We start from the raw sequence: 22,901 nt of genomic DNA, 5'->3' as shown, positions 1-22,901 counted from the left end.
ATCCCCCAACCAAATAAATGCAGTTTAAAAAAAAGGACGCACGTAGTTGGAGTAAAACAGAAATTATTATACTTTGAAAAATGTAACTTTAATGTGAGCATCCAGCAGTCATATTTATACACCATAACAGTGTCACATGAATAAAAGAGGCTAAAAACACAAAGCCATTTTACTGTTCAATAGACTTATGAACGTTAGGGGTGGGCAGCATATTGAATATGCACAATATATTTGCAATCATTTTGCTGGCAATACAATGACTGTTGGGGTGAAATGATGTTTCTTCTACAGGAAAAACAATATATATATCATCAAACGACTCAAAATATTGAAATATAATTAGTTAGCTACATCATCCAGCCCTAATGAAAGTTAAACCTGAGTTATGTGTTAAGGCATGAAGCACATTTTTGCTGTTGATTATCTGTCATATCTAATGTGTTTTACCTGGTTAGTAAGGATGTGCTGCAAGGTTAAGTAAAGATTTGTGCATTCCAGCAGAAAACCCCAAGACAAAGTCCTTTTGTACAACCATTAGCAAGTACAAAATTTCCTAGAAAAGTCAGATGTTTGAGATCTGAGCTGTGATTGGCTAACTGAGCAGCAGGCACTTCCTAATACTGCAGCGTTCAGACGACACGGGCCGCAGCTCTGTAAATGAACCAGACGTCTGTCCTGAGCTGGGGCGAGCAGCATCATCTGACGGGAAAAGAGAGGAACACAGCAGCTTCACCGGACAGAAGGCCGAGCCGCTCGGAGTGAAGTTCACCTTGTTTCTGTCTGGACAGGAGAAGATGGGAAAGCCTTGTGTCCTACAAGTGCTAAAAGAAAATAAAAGCAATAATATGAGTAATATATGAAAGCAATAATATTTATGTATACATAAAATAGGATATGCTATTACATATATGTCACTATTAATACAACTATTATTAATGCTATTATCCCTATTAAAAAAATAAACATAATAAAGTAGTACATACCTTTATTTATATAAATTAAAAAATATATAAAATATCATACATATATGTACGTATGTATAGACACAGACAGAGTATACACTGAACAAAATTATAAACGCAACACTTTTGTTTTTGCCCCCATTTTTCATGAGCTGAACTCAAAGATCTAAGACTTTTTCTTTGTACACAAAAGGCCTATTTCTCTGAAATATGGTTCACAAATCTGTCTAAATCTGTGTTAGTGAGCACTTCTCCTTTGCCGAGATACTCCATCCACCTCACAGATGTGCCTTAGGCTGGCCACAATAAAAGGCCACTCTTAAATGTGCAGTTTTATCACACAGCACAATGCCACAGATGTCGCAAGTTTTGAGGGAGCGTGCAATTGGCATGCTGACTGCAGGAATGTCCACCAGAGCTGTTGCCCGTGAATTGGATGTTCATTTCTCTACCATAAGCCGTCTCCAAAGGCGTTTCAGAGAATTTGGCAGTACATCCAACCGGCCTCACAACCGCAGACCTACACATCCAGCTTCTTCACCTCCAAGATCGTCTGAGACCAGCCACCCGGACAGCTGCTGCAACAATCGGTTTGCATAACCAAAGAATTTCTGCACAAACTGTCAGAAACCGTCTCAGGGAAGCTCATCTGCATGCTCGTCGTCCTCATCGGGGTCTCGACCTGACTGCAGTTCGTCGTCGTAACCGACTTGAGTGGGTAAATGCTCACATTCGATGGCGTCTGGCACTTTGGAGAGTTGTTCTCTTCACGGATGAATACCGGTTTTCACTGTACAGGGCAGATGGCAGACAGCGTGTATGGCGTCGTGTGGGTGAGCGGTTTGCTGATGGTGGGGTTATGGTATGGGCAGGCGTATGTTATGGACAGCGAACACAGGTGCATTTTATTGATGGCATTTTGAATGCACAGAGATACTGTGACGAGATCCTGAGGCCCATTGTTGTGCCATTCATCCACGACCATCACCTCATGTTGCAGCATGATAATGCATGGCCCCATGTTGCAAGGATCTGCACACAATTCCTGGAAGCTGAAAACATCCCAGTTCTTGCATGGCCAGCATACTCACCGGACATGTCACCCATTGAGCATGTTTGGGATGCTCTGGATCGGCGTATACGACAGCGTGTTCCGGTTCCTGCCAATATCCAGCAACTTCGCACAGCCATTGAAGAGGAGTGGACCAACATTCTACAGGCCACAATCAACAACCTGATCAACTCTGTGCGAAGGAGATGTGTTGCACTGCGTGAGGTAAATAGTGGTCACACCAGATACTGACTGGTTTTTGGGCCCCCCCAATGCAGTAAAACTGCACATTTTAGAGTGGCCTTTTATTGTGGCCAGCCTAAGGCACACCTGTGCAATAATCATGCTGTCTAATCAGCATCTTGATATGCCACACCTGTGAGGCGGATGGAGTATCTCGGCAAAGGAGAAGTGCTCACTAATACAGATTTAGACAGATTTGTGAACAATATTTGACAGAAATAGGCCTTTTGTGTACATAGAAAAAGTCTTAGATCTTTGAGTTCAGCTCATGAAAAATGAGGGCAAAAACAAAAGTGTTGCGTTTATAATTTTGTTCAGTGTATATATATATATATATAATACATACACAATTAGTTGGCAATTAGTAATTTTATATTTGTGATATTTATATATGTATATAAATCATATAAATACACAATTTTTTAGAACATAACAAATACTAATAAAATTAAAGTACATGTGATACTGTAAATATAAACACATTTGCAGATATTGCATATTAGCTTTTTGGCTAAAAATTGTTCTTTGTAATACAACTATTAATATAACTATTATTAGTACTATTATAACTATTAAAAAAGTAAACAAAATGATAATAGTATTAATAATAGTTGTATTAATAGTGACATATACAGGTGCTGGTCATATTTTTACATTTACATTTACGCATTTAGCAGACGCTTTTCTCCAAAACGACTTACATTGCATTCAAGTTACAGTTTTTACATTTTATCAGCTCTTGCTTTCCCTGGGAATCGAACCCATGATCTTGGCGTTGCTAGTGCCATGCTCTACTATTTGAGCTACAGGAAAGAAATCAAAAAGTTGATTTATTTCACTAATTCCATTCAAAAAGTGAAACTTGTATATTATATTCATTCATTACACACAGACTGATATATTTCAATATACTGATATATTTGTTTATTTCTTTTAATTTTGATGATTATAACAGACAACTAAGGAAAATCCCAAATTCAGTATCTCAGAAAATTAGAATATTACTTAAGACCAATACAAAGAAAGGATTTTTAGAAATCTTGGCCAACTGAAAAGTATGAAAATGAAAAGTATGAGTATGTACAGCACTCAATACTTAGTTGGGGCTCCTTTTGCCTGAATTACTGCAGCAATGCGGCGTGGCATGGAGTCGATCAGTCTGTGGCACTGCTCAGGTGTTATGAGAGCCCAGGTTGCTCTGATAGTGGCCTTCAGCTTAGGGGTCGACTGATATGTGTTTTTCAGGGCCGATGCCGATACCGATTATTACAGACCAAGTGGACCGATAACCGATATTGTTAACCGATATATTATGTCTGATGTAAAAATGAAAATGAATGTCAAAATTAAGAATAACAAGGGCTCTGACAAAAACTGCCTTCCCTGGTGTTGATTGCACTTCTTACTCTTGTCTTTCTCCATGCATCCATCTACAATAAGGGTAATATAAAGAGAGAGTTAAAAGTGGGGCCACTGCATGCTTCATGATTAAGCCTATGAATACTATACTACAGCTAAACAGCTTGGGGAAATGTAAGTATTTGGCTTCAATAATTTACATGTTAGAAATGTATGTGTAATAGCATAACCTCTCATAATTATAATATAAGTGTAAATAATTTAATTGTCTTCATAGCTCCATTGTAGAAGTTGTGAAGAAGACTGCACTATTTTAATTAAACTATAACACTAATAGCCTGTTATAGGCACACTTGGTTCAATACCTATTGAAATGTCACAATTTATGTCGTCCTAATCTTGGCCTATGTGACAGTAATTTCGATTAGTTTTAATTTACAGTGCAGTGCAAATGAAGCCATAAAACATTAATTTCAGTTATCATTTAATCAAATGAGAGTTAAACTCAATTTTTTGGCAAACAAATGGGTTTACCATTAAAATTAAAACATGGAAGAAATAGCGTATTGTGTGATTATACTTTTAAACAAAAGTTGTTGTTGTAGTAGTAATAGTAGTAGTAGATAAACCGAACTTTTATTTTGACGGGTTGCCATGAGGACCTCTTAAGTTTCTTTAGCCTATGTATATGATATGACGATCGTTTTACTCAAATGAAACGGTCAAATGCTCATGAAGCAACTCTCAGCGCAGTTCTGGGAATGTTGTTCATGTATTTATGTCCTCATTTAGTGAGACGGCAGATGCTGAAAACACCGCGAACGCCGCGCACTTCAGTGTGTGTGTGTGTGTGTGTGTGTGTGTGTGCGTGTGCGTGTATAATCAAAACCGCGCGTCTGTGCCATTCACATATACAGAGACACGCAGAACATGCAGAATTCATATTTAAATAAGTATTTTTGCAGCTTAATATTTACAGATACTAGTCCATAGCGCGAGTGTACTGACCTACTTTTGATTAATTCATCCAAACTTTGACGAACTCCGTGACTCCGCGTTATACAGTAAATTCCCTTTATATGACTGGATTCCGCAATTCCGCCTGCGTTTTCCCCGTCGCGGAAACCATAAATAGATAATATTGAGGTGTTTTGCAACTTCAGTGTAGTGGATTGTGATTTATTGCAACTTGAGCAACGTCTGCTGCTGCCTTTGAGAGACAACTGATGCGTGATGATCACTGAAACTGTAGCAAGCGCTTTCAGTGTGAGAGTGCCTTAAGGCCAATTCACACTGCACAAACAAACTCCAACAAACAAGTTGGCTCAAGTTAGTCTTCCACATTGATTGGTCTGACTCGCGACTCCCAACAAATCAGATGCGCGGTGGGCGGAGACTGCTCTAGGCCACAGAGTGGTGAGTTCTGACAGGCTGCATCAGAGCCAAATAGCGCCTTTCAAAATTAAATAAATTTTATCGGCACATCGGTTTTGAAAATGACCGATACCGATAATCATAAAAATGCTTAATATCAGCGCCGATAATCGGTTGACCCCTACTTCAGTTCTTCTGCATTGTTGGGTCTGGCATATCGCATCTTCCTCTTCACAATACCCCATAGATTTGGGGTTAAGGTCAGGCGAGTTTGCTGGCCAATTAAGAACAGGGATACCATGGTCCTTAAACCAGATACTGGTTGCTTTGGCACTGTGTGCAGGTGCCAAGTCCTGTTGGAAAATTAAATCTGCATCTCCATAAAGTTGGTCAGCAGCAGGAAGCATGAAGTGCTCTAAAACTTCCTGGTATACGGCTGCGTTGACCTTGGACCTCAGAAAACACAGTGGACCAACACCAACAGATGACATGGCACCCCAAACCATCACTGACTGTGGAAACTTTACACTGGACCTCAAGCAACGTGGATTGTGTGCCTCTCCTCTCTTACTCCAGACTCTGGGACCCTGATTTCCAAAGGAAATGCAAAATGTACTTTCATCAGAGAACATAACTTTGGACCAGTCCAGTCCTTTTTGTCTTTAGCTCAGGCGAGACGCTTCTGACGCTGTCTGTTGTTCAAGAGTGGCTTGACACAAGGAATGCGACAGCTGAAACCCATGTCTTGCATACGTCTGTGCGTAGTGGTTCTTGAAGCACTGACTCCAGCTGCAGTCCACTCTTTGTGAATCTCCCCCACATTTTTGAATGGGTTTTGTTTCACAATCCTCTCCAGGGTGCGGTTATCCCTATTGCTTGTATACTTTTTTCTACCACATCTTTTCCTTCCCTTTGCCTCTCTATTAATGTGCTTGGACACAGAGCCCTGTGAACAGCCAGCCTCTTTTGCAATGACCTTTTGTGTCTTGCCCTCCTTGTGCAACGTGTCAATGGTCGTCTTTTGGACAACTGTCAAGTCAGCAGTCTTCCCCATGATTGTGTAGCCTAAAGAACTAGACTGAGAGACCATTTAAAGGCCTTTGCAGGTGTTTTGAGTTAATTAGCTGATTAGAGTGTGGCACCAGGTGTCTTCAATATTGAACCTTTTCACAATATTCTAATTTTCTGAGATACTGAATTTGGGATTTTCCTTAGTTGTCAGTTATAATCATCAAAATTAAAAGAAATAAACATTTGAAATACATCAGTCTGTGTGTAATGAATGAATATAATATACAAGTTTCACTTTTTGAATGGAATTAGTGAAATAAACCAACTTTTTGATGATATTCTAATTATATGACTAGCACCTGTATAATAATATATACTATTATTTTTTAACATATACTATTATCACTTCTAAAAAAGTAAACAAAAAATGCTATATGCCATATACATATTTATGTGATTGATTTATATATACATATATAATATAAATGTAAAAAATATCTAATATCTAATATATATACAGTCAGGTCGATAAATATTGGGACATCGACACAATTCTAACATTTTTGGCTCTATACACCACCACAATGGATTTCAAATGAAACGAACAAGATGTGCTTTAACTGCAGACTGTCAGCTTTAATTTGAGGGTATTTACATCCAAATCAGGTGAACGGTGTAGGAATTACAACAGTTTGCATATGTGCCTCCCACTTGTTAAGGGACCAAAAGTAATGGGACAATTGGCTTCTCAGCTGTTCCATGGCCAGGTGTGTGTTATTCCCTCATTATCCCAATTACAATGAGCAGATAAAAGGTCCAGAGTTCATTTCAAGTGTGCTATTTGCATTTGGAATCTGTTGCTGTCAACTGTCAAGATGAGATCCAAAGAGCTGTCACTATCAGTGAAGCAAGCCTTCATTAGGCTGAAAAAACAAAACAAACCTATCAGAGAGATAGCAAAAACATTAGGCGTGGCCAAAACAACTGTTTGGAACATTCTTAAAAAGAAGGACCGGTGAGCTCAGCAACACCAAAAGACCCGGAAGACCACGGAAAACAACTGTGGTGGATGACCGAAGAATTCTTTCCCTGGTGAAGAAAACACCCTTCACAACAGTTGGCCAGATCAAGAACACTCTCCAGGAGGTAGGTGTATGTGTGTCAAAGTCAACAATCAAGAGAAGACTTCACCAGAGTGAATACAGAGGGTTCACCACAAGATGTAAACCATTGGTGAGCCTCAAAAACAGGAAGGCCAGATTAGAGTTTGCCAAACGACATCTAAAAAAGCCTTCACAGTTCTGGAACAACATCCTATGGACAGATGAGACCAAGATCAACTTGTACCAGAGTAGGGTTGCAAAATTCCGGGAATTTTCAAGACTGGAAACTTTCCATGGGAATTAACTTGCAGCATAATCTTGGTTAAAACAACCAGATTTAATGCAATTTCATTTTAATTTCTACTCTACACATTGCTCAATCGCACACAGCACACTGCTTACTGCGGGGCTATCGAGGCCACGCCCCCTACATGCACTGTGCTTATCTACCATTACATGCACAGATCATTTCTTAAATCCTGCACACAAAATATCAAAATGTCCATCTTGGTAAGTATTAATATGCTTAATATATATATTTTTATTATTATTATTATTATTACCTGTGATTCTTTGATGAATAAAGAGTTTAAAAAAATAAAAATAAATAACATTTATTTAAAATAGAAATCCTTTTTTAACAATACACTACCATTCAAAAGTTTGGGGTTAGTATCTTTTCTCTTTTTTTGAAATAAATTAATACTTTTATTCAACAAGGATGTGTTAAATTAATTTAAAAAAAAGTAGTAGCAAAGACTTGTATTGTTAGAAAATATTTCTATTTTGATAAACTGTTCATAAGTTTTTATTCATCAATAAATCCTGAAAAAAGCATCACAGCTTCCCCACCAAAAATGTCATTTTTAAAATTTTTATTAGTTTGCATGCAAGTGAGCCTATGATCAAAAAAATATATAATTCTGTTTGTATATGATACAGTTTTATAAATTTCCAATTAATTCCCATAAATTCCCTTAAATTCCCAAAAATTCCTGGTAAGTTTCAAATTTGGAATATTTCCAAAGTTCCCCAGACGAAGTTCCCATGGAAAGTTTCCGGAAAACTTCCGGAAATTTTCCGCCCCTATGCAACCCTATACCAGAGTGATGGGAAGAGAAGAGTATGGAGAAGGAAAGGAACTGCTCATGATCCTAAGCATACCACCTCATCAGTGAAGCATGGTGGTGGTAGTGTCATGGCGTGGGCATGTATGGCTTCCAGTGGAACTGGTTCTCTTGTATTTATTGATGATGTGACTGCTGACAAAAGCAGCAGGATGAATTCTGAAGTGTTTCAGGCAATATTATCTGCTCCTATTCAGCCAAATGCTTCAGAACGCATTGGACGGCGCTTCACAGTGCAGATGGACAATGACCCAAAGCATACTGCAAAAGCAACCAAAGAGTTTTTGAAGGGAAAGAAGTGGACTGTTATGCAATGGCCAAGTCAATCACCTGACCTGAATCCGATTGAGCATGCATTTCACTTGCTGAAGACAAAACTGAAGGGAAAATGCCCCAAGAACAAGCAGGAACTGAAGACGGTTGCAGTAGAGGCCTGGCAGAGCGTCACCAGGGATGAAACCCAGCATCTGGTGATGTCTATGCGTTCCAGACTTCAGGCTGTAATTGACTGCAAAGGATTTGCAACCAAGTATTAAAAAGTGAAAGTTTGATTTATGATTATTATTCTGTCCCATTACTTTTGGTCCCTTAACAAGTGGGAGGCACATATGCAAACTGTTGTAATTCCTACACCGTTCACCTGATTTGGATGTAAATACCCTCAAATTAAAGTCTGCAGTTAAAGCACATCTTGTTCGTTTCATTTGAAATCCATTGTGGTGGTGTATAGAGCCAAAACTGTTAGAATTGTGTCGATGTGCCAATATTTATGGACCTGACTGTATATACACACACACACACACACACACACACACACACACACACACACACACACACACACACACACACACACACACACACACACACACACACACACACACACACGTGACCCTGGACCACAAAACCAGTCATAAGTAGCACGGGTATATATGTATCAATAGCCAACAATACACTGTATGGGTCAAAATTATCGATTTTTATTTTATGCCAAAAATGCTTTGGATATTAAATAAAGACCATGTTCCATGAAGATATTTTGGAAATTTCCTACCATAAATATATCAAAACTTAATTTCTGATTTCTAATATGCATTGCTAAGAACTTAATTTGGACAACTTTACAGGCAATTTTTTCAAAAAAAATTTTTTTGCACCCTCAGATTCCAGATTTTCAAATATTTGTCTCTCAGCCAAATATCCTATCCTAACAAACCATACGTCTTATTTATTCAGCTCTCAGATGATGTATAAATCTCAATTTCAAAAATTTTACCCTTATGACTGTTTTTGTGGTCCAGGGTCACACACACACACACACACACAGTAATTTTTATACATGCATATTGTATATAAATCAAATAAATATACAATTACAGTTATTTTTTATACTATAGCAAATACCTAATAAATTGAAAGTACATGTAATATTACTGTAAATATACACACATTTTTTAAATAACAAATGACTGGAAAAAGTCATGATATTGTCCAAAAAAAAAAAAAAAATCATGTCTAAGCATGGTGCTTTAAATTGAGTGTTAAAGTCAGCATGAAACTGAAGTAGCGATTGTCTTTTTTTCTACTTTGATGTCTATCCGAGTGAATTAAAAAAAATAATGAAGTGCACGGATAAATTATTTACAATAAACACTACAGTATTCCATTAAAAAATAAGAATTTTCAATTTTGATTTCATGCCAACTTTAAACTGAAGTTATCAAAACTGAAGGCCACTGAGCTGTTTTACCAGCAAACGTCAAGCAAAACCTTGTACCAGCAAACACAAAAACCAAAGCATGCTCTCTGGATGTGCACAGCAAAAATCCAGGAGGAGTATTTTACAAATATGGTTTTGAAAGCAGTCAATGGTACTTACATGAGATCTTCAAATACTTTGACTTTCTCGCAGCCCTCAGGAGGCTCACGTTTAAACGTGTAACTGTTGTTGGGTTTGGGTGAGCTGGAAAACTGAGGCAGAGGTGAACCACACCTGTAATCTGAGAGGACAAATCGAGTGTTTGTTTAAGCAAATCTTCCCTTATTAACATTCTGTGAAAACAGCACAGCACAGTGAGGTGTCAAAGGGCAACACCATGGTCCTGGTACTGGAGGAGCGCTACCTTTCTCAGCGTCAGCGGCAGGAGAGCAGCAGTAACACGGACTGCAGGAGATCTGCGTCTCAGTGCTGTGTGTGTGATGAAGAGGAGGAACAGGAGCACGGCCGCCGTCCCGCACCTCCAGCGCCTGAACCAGGAGGACCAACACATAAATAATTACAAAAGTCTTACAAAGTTGAAATGATTCACTAAAATCTGTGTGTGTTTGTACCTTCTCCTCCTCTCTCCCCCAGTCTTCACAGATGAAGACGTTCTCCAGCTCCTGGTTAACACAGTCACTATAGCTGGGCATTCGACATAAGACGGGTCTGGAAAGGACCATATTAGATGAAGAAGCAGAGAGCCGCTTTGGCTGGAAAACAAAAAGCACCAGTAAAAGTCAAAGTCTGAATTTTGAAAATCTATATGTATAGGTTAATCTCACAAAAACAATCAGTATCAAATTTCACCCCAAAAGATCAAAAGAGAAAAATATTAAATCACATTTGGCTTAACGAAAATGAAGCCTGCTTTTAGTATCATTATGGTTTTTCATATTGAATGTTTTGCATACATCATGATTTTCTGCATTATATATACAGGTGCATCTCAATAAATTAGAATGTCGTGGAAAAGTTCATTTATTTCAGTAATTCAACTCAAATTGTGAAACTCGTGTATTAAATAAATTCAATGCACACAGACTGAAGTAGTTTAAGTCTTTGGTTCTTTTAATTGTGATGATTTTGGCTCACATTTAACAAAAACCCACCAATTCACTATCTCAACAAATTAGAATATGGTGACATGCCAATCAGCTAATCAACTCAAAACACCTGCAAATGTTTCCTGAGCCTTCAAAATGGTCTCTCAGTTTGGTTCACTAGGCTACACAATCATGGGGAAGACTGCTGATCTGACAGTTGTCCAGAAGACAATCATTGACACCCTTCACAAGGAGGGTAAGCCACAAACATTCATTGCCAAAGAAGCTGGCTGTTCACAGAGTGCTGTATCCAAGCATGTTAACAGAAAGTTGAGTGGAAGGAAAAAGTGTGGAAGAAAAAGATGCACAACCAACCGAGAGAAAAGCAGCCTTTAGGCCGTGTTCACACTTGGTGTCTTTTTTGAAGCTTCCAGCGTCTGTTTTACATTATAATCCTATGGAGTAAACCGTGTTTTCAAAAAAGTCCTGAGCGCTTTTTAAAACGCACCACCGGCGTCTTTTTCTGCAGCTCAGAGCGTCTTTTCGAGTTGAAAAAAGTTTAACTTTTCTGAAAAAAACACCCTACGTCAAGCGCCTTTTTGACAGCTGACCAATGACAAGCGACTGGCGAGTCGTTTCCATAACAACAAAAACAACAAGAAAAAAGGAGAAGATAGCCGGTAGACAGATCGTACTAGTTTCGGAGCACAAGGAATAGTATGAAACCGTGCATCATCCCCGTTAACTTCAAAAGCCGACATTTCTGCAGCACACAGCGCTAGCTACCAACAAAGCAACAAATAGCAACAAAAGATGCCCTCGGCTGCTATTTCTAACCAAAACGCTGCCAGCTTTTTATTTTACTAAAAAAGCGCTCTTGTCGACTTTTTCTAGTCAAAAAAGACACCAAGTGTGAACACGGCCTTATGAGGATTGTCAAGCAAAATCGATTCAAGAATTTGGGTGAACTTCACAAGGAATGGACTGAGGCTGGGGTCAAGGCATCAAGAGCCACCACACACAGACGTGTCAAGGAATTTGGCTACAGTTGTTGTATTCCTCTTGTTAAGCCACTCCTGAACCACAGACGTCAGAGGTGTCTTACCTGGGCTAAGGAGAAGAAGAACTGGACTGTTGCCCAGTGGTCCAAAGTCCACTTCAGATGAGAGCAAGTTTTGTACTTCATTTGGAAACCAAGGTCCTAGAGTCTGGAGGAAGGGTGGAGAAGCTCATAGCCCAAGTTGCTTGAAGTCCAGTGTTAAGTTTCCACAGTCTGTGATGATTTGGGGTGCAACGTCATCTGCTGGTGTTGGTCCATTGTGTTTTTTGAAAACCAAAGTCACTGCATCCGTTTACCAAGAAATTTTGGAGCACTTCATGCTTCCTTCTGCTGACCAGCTTTTTAAAGATGCTGATTTCATTTTCCAGCAGGGTTTGGCACCTGCCCACACTGCCAAAAGCACCAAAAGTTGGTTAAATGACCATGGTGTTGGTGTTGGTGTGCTTGACTGGCCAGCAAACTCACCAGACCTGAACCCCACAGAGAATCTATGGGGTATCGTCAAGAGGAAAATGAGAAACAAGAGACCAAAAAATGCAGATGAGCTGAAGGCCACTGTCAAAGAAACCTGGGCTTCCATACCACCTCAGCAGTGCCACAAACTGATCACCTCCATGCCACGCCGAATTGAGGCAGTAATTAACGCAAAAGGAGCCCCTACCAAGTATTGAGTACATATACAGTTAATGAACATACTTTCCAGAAGGCCAACAATTCAATAAAAATGTTTTTTTTTTTATTGGTCTTATGAAGTATTCTAATTTCTTGAGATCAAATTAGAACCAAAGACTTAAACTACTTCAGTCTGTGTGCATTGAATTTATTTAATACACGAGTTTCACAATTTGAGTTGAATTACTGAAATAAATGAACTTTTCCATGACATTCTTATTTATTGAGATGCACCTGTATATTTTATACATCAGAGGTGCCCAAACCTACCAATACCAAAGACTAAAAATTTAAACTGATCAAAGGACCATAAGCCAAAAATGTTGTAGTATATGTTGCATTATATCTACCTATATATTATATTATATTATATATTATAATGTATTTAAATAAACAAATATATTTTTTTCAAATTTCTACATGGAATCAAATTTTCTACATGGAAAAATATTTTTCTTAATGGAAAAATTTAACAAAAATGTTAAAACAAAAATATAAAGTAGAAATGAAGATATGCTTCAATGGTATGTTTTTCTTTTCTTTTCTTTTTTGATATATATTGTGGGCCAAATCAAAGCTGCTCTTGTGTTTTTTTTTTTTTTTTTTTTTTTTAAATACAATTTAAACAGATATTTCTTTTAAATAAAACTTAAAAAATTGACATTCATCTGATGTCGTTTTAAATACAAATTAATTAAATACAAATCGTTAAAATGTTTGGGGTCAATATGACTTTTTTTTTAAAGAAATTAATAGTAAAGATGCTTATAATGTAACAAAATATTTTTTATTTAAAATAAATAATTTTTTTGTAATAAATTCATTTTTAATAGAATTTAAACAGATCTTTTAAAAAATAGAATTTAAAAATTTTACATTTATCAGATGACTTTCCGATAACAAACAGTTTAAATATTTGGGGTCAATGTAATTTTTTTTTAAAGAAATTAATAGTAAAGATATTTATAATGTAAAATATATATATATTTCAAATAAATGCTGTTCCTTTAAATGCCATCACAGGAATAAAATACATTTTATATATATTCAAAAAGAAAACAATTTTCATATGTAATATTTCACAATATTTCTTACCACATTTTTGATTACAATAATTGCAGCATTGGTGAGCATAAGAGACTTCTTTCAAAATCATTTTAAATATCTTACTGACCCCAAACTTTTATATTCTACTGTTCAAAAGTAAAAACATATTCTGATTATAAAACCCCAAAATTCTGAAGATGACTGCATATAACCCTAACAAGTGGATGCACAGTACCTGGGCCGGATTCAGCTGCGTCATTTCTTCTTTCTCCTTGATACTGCGGCTGCCCTGCAAACTGCGCTGGAGCTGCTGACGGAGTTTCGCAATCTGGAAATCATATTTTTACCATCAGCAAACGATGGAAGGAAGAAACAAACAGTGACACAAAATCTAAGCTCAAGCCATACAGCCCTACACCAGATGACATGACCTATATTAACCAAATATAATAGCTGTATCTAACCTCACAGGTTTCACAAAACAATGCTCAATTAGTTTTTTGAATAGATGTTTATATTGCCACAGCTTGGGATTCCCAAACTGACTTTGCAAGTGCACAAGAGCCAATAATGGCAAGTCAAAACATAATGTGTGGGTATGTTTGAGGATCATTATGGGAAAAGAGGCCAATTATACGCCCAGAGTAGGTCTATAAACACATTACCACCCATCACTTGAAATACTTTCAATGTGTAAAAACGGTCTATTTTCATGCACACCTCTATGAGATGGTCAGCGCTGCCCCATGATGCCGAGCGTTTGTGTACGTTAACCTCTCCTTCATCCTCAGTCCAAGAGCCAGGAGTCTGCAATAAACATGGTAAAAACATGGTTAAAACACAGCTACCATGCAAATGCTGACTATTGCTTGTTCTGTCCTATTTTTTCATAAAACAACAACAGGATATTTGTGGTTGGCAAACAACACGTGTCGCTTTGACCGAAACCACAACACAACGATGAACAAACACCCGGAGATACAGACAGCCACAGAAGATGGACAGTATGCACCACAAATAAGTGCATCTTTTTCCAGATACTCGTTTTCGGTTGAACCTGCACGTGTCATGTTGCAACTTGAACTTCCAGGCTGTCTTGAATGTCTTCTGTTTTGTTGTATGCCAGCTGATAAACTTCTAAGAAAGGTGTAGGGTGGAGGAATATTTAGAAATATTTCAACTGTTTTAGTACATGTAATAAGAGACAATAATAAAAACCTTTCACTTTATGGATAAAAAAAAAAAAAAGTAAGACAGCAAGTCATACTGGTTTGTAACGACATGAACCTTCTGGAAAAAGAAGTACAGTACACCTTTGTATACTTTTATAAAGAATAAACTAAAATATATTTCAATGTAATTTCAATTGTAATGTCATGTATATATGGAAATAACTTTTACTGTACCTTATGATTACACTTAAATAAATAATGATTAAATAAATAAACAAATAAATACAATTTGTTGTTTTCCAGTGCAAATGCCTAAAGATTCTTAAATTATTATACATTTATTTGAGAAGCAAAATGACACAAGTCTTGTTTTATGAGAAAACGATCAAAATTAAATTTATGAATAAAACATGAACAAATATCTGCCAATGGGCTCAGAAAAATCTACTTAATTTAAAGGGAAAACAAGTTTTCATATCCCATTTCTTATCCCTAATTTTGTTCAGTTTATCAAAAAACAAACTAAAATAAAAATGTATACAGTATATTCAATTTGCTTGTAAATGTATCTTGTTTTAATGATGCTTATATATTTGTATTAGAAAACCAAGCAAAAATACTGAGGAAGATATTCATATTTTGCAGTGTATGCAACATTTAATGCCATGTCTTTATGAATTTAAGACTTTTTGCCCCATTTGAGAACCTTTTAAGGCCTTAATTTGTAGAAGGGTGAATAAAGACCTTTTTAAGACCCGCAGAAGCCCTCTTTATGATATTACCTGAAGGTAGTTTTTGAAAATATACTTTTAAGTACACTACAAGTGCACATTCAGTCAGACGCAATTCTTTTTCACAAATGTACATTTTGGGTGAACCATCCCCTTAAGGAAGTAAACGGGTCAATTCAGATTTGATGTTAACTAAAGAAAACAATCCAACAGAAGTTTTTAAACACCAATCATTAATTTGCCAAGTGCTTTAAACAATGGCAAAAGCTGCTACTGCCAACAAAGAGCCTCAGCGTGCTTCTGCGGCGTGAAGAGAGATGTTGAGAGAAACGGGCTGATTTTGACATTCTGGGCCGCTCTGGGAGCGCGAGGCCTCCGCGAGCCGGATCAGACATTAGCATATGTATGGATCTCACTGCAGGCAGCTCAGCACAGGCACACAAAGAGCTGTCGGAGAGCGCCAGGTGGTGCAGAGACACACAGCCATGTGCTCTCGAGCCTTAGGTAGAGTGTGCACACACCTACACACACACACACACAGAGCGACAGGTGCAAACTGCTGCACCTCCAGAAAGAATTCACTCCACACAACGCCAGCCAGAACTTTCTATAACGGCAGACTGCCACGAAACATCGGGCCTTTGTGACGGCTTTGTTTCAGGGGAGGCGAGGGTTCTCAGCGGAGCTAAACCACCGAGCACTCAAAGACTTCATGATACTAATGAATAAAGGAAACAAAACCCAGTAAGAATAAACCTCATTACACACAGATGACCATTTCGACCAGTCAGAAACAGCTCAGCTAACGAGCAAAACCAGCTTCTAGTTTACACTGTCTGGCTCTATTTGGACACTTTAATTCGAAAAGAAATCAAATGTACTTGCTTAAATAGACATTTCTGGTCTTATTGTGAATTATTTACTGGTGCACATTATTTTAGATATTAAAAAAGACATTTATTTATTGGTGCACGTTATTTTAGATATTAAAAAAGGCATTTATTTAGATATTAAAAAAGGCATTTATTTATCGGTGCATGTTATTTTAGATATTAAAAAAGCATTTATTTATCGGTGCACATTATTTTAGATATTAAAAAAGACATTTATTTATTGGTGCATGTTATTTTAGATATTACAAAAATATGTTTTTGGTCTTATTGTGAATTATTTATTGGTGCATGTTATTTTAGATAATAAGAAAAATTCTTTAATCAAAAATGTTATAATTTGCATCACCTCTGCAGCGAATAACATTGCTTTTTTCAAACTTTTTTTTTATTTTCCTTTCTGTGTATCAAATATTAAATGTACTGAAAATGCCTCTATAAATCAATATATTTTAAATATATTTTCCATGATATTTCATTTTTCACAATTAATATTTAAAATTCTAAAATGCAAATATCTTTAAAAAATTTAAATACTATGTATACACACATAAATCCATTTCCACTCTCCATTATAAATACATAAATCAATCCCTGATTGATAAAACTGACCTGTCTTATTTAATACCCTATTTAACTTGGAAACACATCAGATTATGGAAGTGAAATTGGTTGTGAACACAATTTCAAGCTGCTTCACATGTGTGTGAATTACCTAAATAACAATGTCATTACAATACAAATGAAATGGCAAACTAAGTGTCATTTATTTTAAAGAAAGAAGCAAATAAGCAAACTTTTCAATCTGTATGGTTAAAAAACAATGTTATAAGTGATACAACAATAGAAATGAAACTCAAAGTTGGTCACTTTGGTCATTTTGTGTTTAGGAAATACTAGCATTACATTAGCATTATTAAGTCACTGAGCAAAAATGATGGAAAAAGTAAAGTTAGTTCTGAGAAATGTATCAATGTATCAATGATATTTTAATAATGTCAATGGCATTCAGACATTAAGTGTAATGTTTTTGGTTGATTCATCAGAGCACAAAATTCCAAATAACACACCATTGTCTTTGTAATCTTTCATCAAAAATTGAATCATTTGAACCATCTCTGCAACAAATTTCCTTTTCCATTTACGTCACTGGCCTCTTATTTTTCAACTCCCTTGGCTTCATTCTGTTATGTAACGCCCACTTTTTCAAATAAATCAATTTCAACATGTTGTATTGTTTAATATCCCGTTTAATTTAATTTCCGATTATGGAAAGTAAAGTGGTTGGGAACACCATTTCATGCTGATTTAACTGTCTCAATATCTAAATATCATTGCATTAAAACACTTTTCAAGCATTCATTTCATAAAATTGGGATTTTAAATGCTAAAATAAAAAAAAATTCATTTTAAAATTACTATTTGGTCACTCTGTGTTTGTAAAACAGTATTAGTACTGTATTGAGCAAAAAATAATGTGTAGTTAGTTCTGACAAAAAGGCAATCAATGGTTTGCAGATGCAACTAGTTTGATATGTTGTCTAATGCAATGACATTCAGACACTGTAGCTGTCTAATTATTTTAGGGGTTACTATATGTGAACTGTGAAGCAAATTGCATGTGACATTGACTCACCTGTGTGGCTTTATCACTCATACAGGAAGCCTGGGGTTGATACGGCTCTCGCGGCCACTGTCCAGTTAGGTACTGCTCAGGCAGCTTGTCCAATGAGGGCGGCTGTCGACTGGCTGATCGAGCTTGTGAGAAAAGAAGAGGCGGTTTGGATTATGTATGCAGTGGACAGTGACATGAGACATTGCTGCACTGCAGTGACGGAGAGGAAGTTGGTGGGTGTCACTGGAAACTGATGAGCTTTTGCTTGAACTGTCATAATGGTACTGAAACAGAACAAGAACAGATCGTATTTATGATGGAATGGAAGTAACAGAAACTTGATGTTTACATTTTCTGACGAAAATTTGACTAGTGTTTGACCATGCAAAACATACTTGCTTACAGGCCTAATTCAAGTCTCTATGATAGTCTGATCTCTAGATGTGGCTCAGGTTCCTCTGTCAGTGTAAATTAAATCAAATAATAATAATAATAATACAATAAATTAATATAATATATTAGTATAATACAATATAATATAAAAATAAACTTTACAATTGTAAAGCTGAATACACTCAAGATTTTGATTTGATTAAAATATTCATGTATATATTATATGTAATATATATAATGAAATGTATGCATGACAATTTAAACACGCACGTATATATTATAAAAAGAAAATTATTTCAAAACATTGTCATGCAAATATTACATTTTATGTGTGTGTCTGTGTGTGTGTATTATATTATATTACATCATACAGTGTACATATATATATATATAATAGATTTTATAAATAGAACAATAAATTAATACAATCTAATATAATGATAACCTTAATAATTGCATATAAATTGAAATTATTTTATATATTTATATATATATATATATATATATATATATATATATATAATGCAATGTATGCATGACAATGTACACACACACACACACACACACGTATGCATTATATCATATTGTACTGTATTGTATTTATTGTATTACATATTTGTAAGTCACTTTGGATAAAAGTGTCTACTACATGACTAAATGTATATGTAAATAAATATATTAACTGAAATGAACTAATTGACTACAAATGAGTGTTCTCACATGAAAGTTACACTCTGAGGATACACAAGGAGGAAATGAAACAAAGTGAAACAGCTCACAGTGAAACCCACATTCATGTACACACATGCACCAACAGCTGAAATTCAAAACAACTCGCTTGCATGCAGCCCACAGAGCGATTCCTGTGAGTGTTTGCTCTCTGCTCCAGCTCTGCAAACACAAATGTCAAAGCCTATGCAAAAGAGCCAACAAAATGGCACTGTCGGTTTACCCTCTGCTCATTGTTTTACACCATTGTACCGAAAGAAAGCAACTCTGCAAGTGACACTCATTATCAGACGTGTCGCAGCACGGCCGGTTACAGTTCAGGCCTCGAACACAGAAGCAGTCTGAATGATAACCATCAACTCTGAAACATTTTCAGCCCAGTACACACACCTTTTCTCAATGCACTTGTTGGGGGACGGCTACACTACATTCACTTGCAGATTGCAGCGAGGCAGCTGCAAGGTCTTTGTGTGAAGGAGAAGCGTTTCAAATGCAAATCTACACAAGCATCAGGCACTCCATGAGGACGGGAGATAGAGAGCTGTCCGACTTAATAGGTACAGCCTGCCTGGCCAAAACCGTTTAGACAATAGTAGTTTACTCGTATAAGAACGGGATGTAAAAATGTGAATGATTGTCAAACCCTTGTTTTTGAAATTCTTTGCTGAACTTGCACAATGAAACACTTGTGAACAATTGGTAACACAATGAAACCCAAGTAGATAAGACAATGGCCATGTTCAGAATGGAATACCAGCTTACTAACTGTATAGTACCTACTTAGTATGTACTGTAAAACACAACACCATTATAAATGTCTCCAAAAACCACATTGTTGTCACATGTTGTACATTGTTGTCACATGTTGACGTTGCATGTTTAATTCAGCAAGTAGTATGAAGTTATGGTGCATTCAAGTCATGTCGGAAAGATTGTATTTACGAGTTGAATGTATGTGAACACTACCACAAAATCATAATTACAAGAAAACTATTTTTAAGCCCTAAATTTGTGGCATGTCAGTGAGAAAACATGCCAGACGCAATAGCTGCAGCATCTGTATTAACGGTAAATTAGATTTTTTTTTATTTACATAGAATTAGCAAAGCAGGAATATGAAGGAATATGTAACAATTTAATGTACAGCAACTTCCGAAATTGGATAAAAACTCACTGATGCACGTTCTTTATTCATCAATTTTTTGAAGTAGTTAATAGTTAATTTTTTTGTAGAAAAGGTACATCGTCATCTTGCTCAAAACAAAGTGACTTGAACACAACTGACGTTGTAATTACGACTTCCCAACTCGTACAAACATCGTAGGAGGATTTCAACGCACCTTGGAACAAAAAATATTCAATTTTGTAATATTTTAAAATAATAAAAAAATATATGAAGGTTCGGCAGACTAATCAAAAAAAGAAATCATCAAACAGAAGGGTCAAAACTGAAGTCACTTCCAGTTCATCTATCACATTCAAAATGTATTTTTTATGTGATAACGATCATCTGATTGTATAATATCTTACTTATTACACGGCTACCTGTCAAATAAACAAATAAATGAGCATGGAATATTGATGATATTTTATGCAGCTTAGCATAAAATTGCACAGCTGTGTAGGAAATCAATTGACTAGGCCATTGGTTGATTATGCAGCTAAGCGTCATTATTATGAGATATAAATGTCAAATGCCACTATTGACCAATCAGAATCAAGTCCAGGGAACAGTGCAATAAAAAGAAAATATATGATAGTTCACAAAATGGTTCATAAAGTGGTATGTGGTTCATACGCTATGAACATTTTGTATCATTCTGAAATACACAGAATTTATAGTTGGATGACAGAATGTATGGTTCTTTCTTATAAAGGAAAGGGTAACACTTTACAATAAGGTTCATCAGTTAACAACATTAGTAAACATGAACTAAGAATGAACAATTCTTCTACAGCATGTTAATTTCAGCATTTACTAATGCATTATTAAAATCACAAGTTGTGTTTGTTAACATTAGTTGCACTGTGAACTAACATGAATAAACAATGAACAACTGTATTTTCATTAACTAACATTAACAAAGATTAATAAATAGTGTAATAAATGCATTGTTCATTGTTTGTTCATGTTAGTTTATACATTAACTAATGTTAACAAATGACACCTTATTGTAAAGTGTTACCAAGGAAAGAAAGAAAGAAAGAAAGAAAGAAAGAAAGAAAGAAAGAAAGAAAGAAAAATACTTGCATGGCCATAAAACGTAACAACTCAATGAACTAATATTCTTTTTACAGAAATATACTGTAGATTAACACACACAAACACAAAGTTGCAGTCTTTATCTCAAGGTCTTGAAATGTGCCATTGGACTGGATCGGGGTCTCAAGGGGCCTAATCTTGGTCTGAATCTAGGTCTTAGTGGGTCTAGGTTTGGTTTGGGTGCTATCTCTAACTTTGACATAATACAATGGCTTTCTTTTTTTATTTTTTATTTTTCTAATCATTCCTTATTTTCTTTGTACAGGATCTGACAAGTCTGCCAAACTGTTCTTGAATGTTTCTGACTGTAAGTGAATCTGTATTAAATTACATTGGGCTGACACAAAAATGACTTAAGGCTATAATATACAAAGTTGGGGGAAATCAGTGATTTAATCCCAAATGCACATAACATATTCTATTCGGATCATAAAATATCTATAAAACCCGAGGAAGAAAAGTGTATTCAATCCGATGTGGAAGATGGAGTTAAATCAAGCTTAAATATGAGTTATATGCACGCGCAAAGGGTGTAAGAACAAACAAACTCAATAACTGAAGTAAAAAGAGGTTAACATTACAAATACATAATGTATTTACAAAATAAGGTGTTTCTGTTACTGTTTTCATAACTTGTAAAAATAAAGCTTACCTCTCCCTGCTGTTATAAAGTGATTCTCCGATGGGATCCTGGTGGGCTTAGTGATTTGCTTCATGTTTGCAGCATGTGATGATAATGATGATGAAGGACTTCTGCTGTGTCTTGAAGAGGAGAATGAAGCTGATCTCGTCTGATCACTCCATCTAAGAGGGACACTGTTAGAGACAGGCTTAAATCTGGAGTTATTGTTGCACTTAGTGCGTATTTGTGCACGAGACACAATAATAAACTCCAGAACGAGAACTGAAAACGTGTTCATGCGAAAAGCCGAGTTGTTATTATTATGCTTCGCTTCCTCTTAACCTACTATGCGCGTACGAGCCTGCCGTTCTCTGTAAAACTCTAAATCAATGTGGACGCAAAGTTCAGACGCAGGTCCAAACTCTCTAGTGCTCCTGCGGTGACAGATGTGTTGCAGTAAAGGCAGTGGGCGGACGGAAGGCACTTGCACGCTGAATCTGATTGGAGCAGAGACCAGCGACGCTCGTTTCTTATTGGCTTATGCGTTCCTTTTTACATCGAAGAACCAATGAGATCAATGTTAGGGTGGAGTTTAGTTTTGCGTGGAAAACAGGCAGTCTGCCTTGGAGCTGTGGAATGTTTTTATGTTGTTTCATATTCTGAACAGAGAAAGTG

General features: G+C 36.4%; 1 protein-coding gene across 1 annotated transcript; it reads right to left on the bottom strand.

Annotated features, from left to right (window-relative positions):
* Positions 1-44: 44 nt before the first annotated feature.
* LOC131522178 (glucocorticoid-induced transcript 1 protein) lies at positions 45-22,679 on the bottom strand. The gene is made up of 8 exons (XM_058747481.1): positions 22,257-22,679; positions 18,241-18,362; positions 14,532-14,618; positions 14,047-14,139; positions 10,559-10,699; positions 10,351-10,474; positions 10,107-10,227; positions 45-821 (listed from the first exon to the last, which is right to left on the bottom strand). The coding sequence occupies exons 1-8, from the start codon at positions 22,522-22,524 to the stop codon at positions 593-595; spliced, it is 1,185 nt and encodes a 394-aa protein (XP_058603464.1). The 5' UTR covers positions 22,525-22,679; the 3' UTR covers positions 45-592.
* Between the last annotated feature and the right edge of the window lie 222 nt (positions 22,680-22,901).

The sequence above is a fragment of the Onychostoma macrolepis genome, chromosome 16 (assembly GCF_012432095.1).
Source record: "Onychostoma macrolepis isolate SWU-2019 chromosome 16, ASM1243209v1, whole genome shotgun sequence".
Lineage (NCBI taxonomy): Eukaryota > Metazoa > Chordata > Actinopteri > Cypriniformes > Cyprinidae > Onychostoma > Onychostoma macrolepis.
This window is presented reverse-complemented; position numbering and strand designations above follow the sequence as displayed.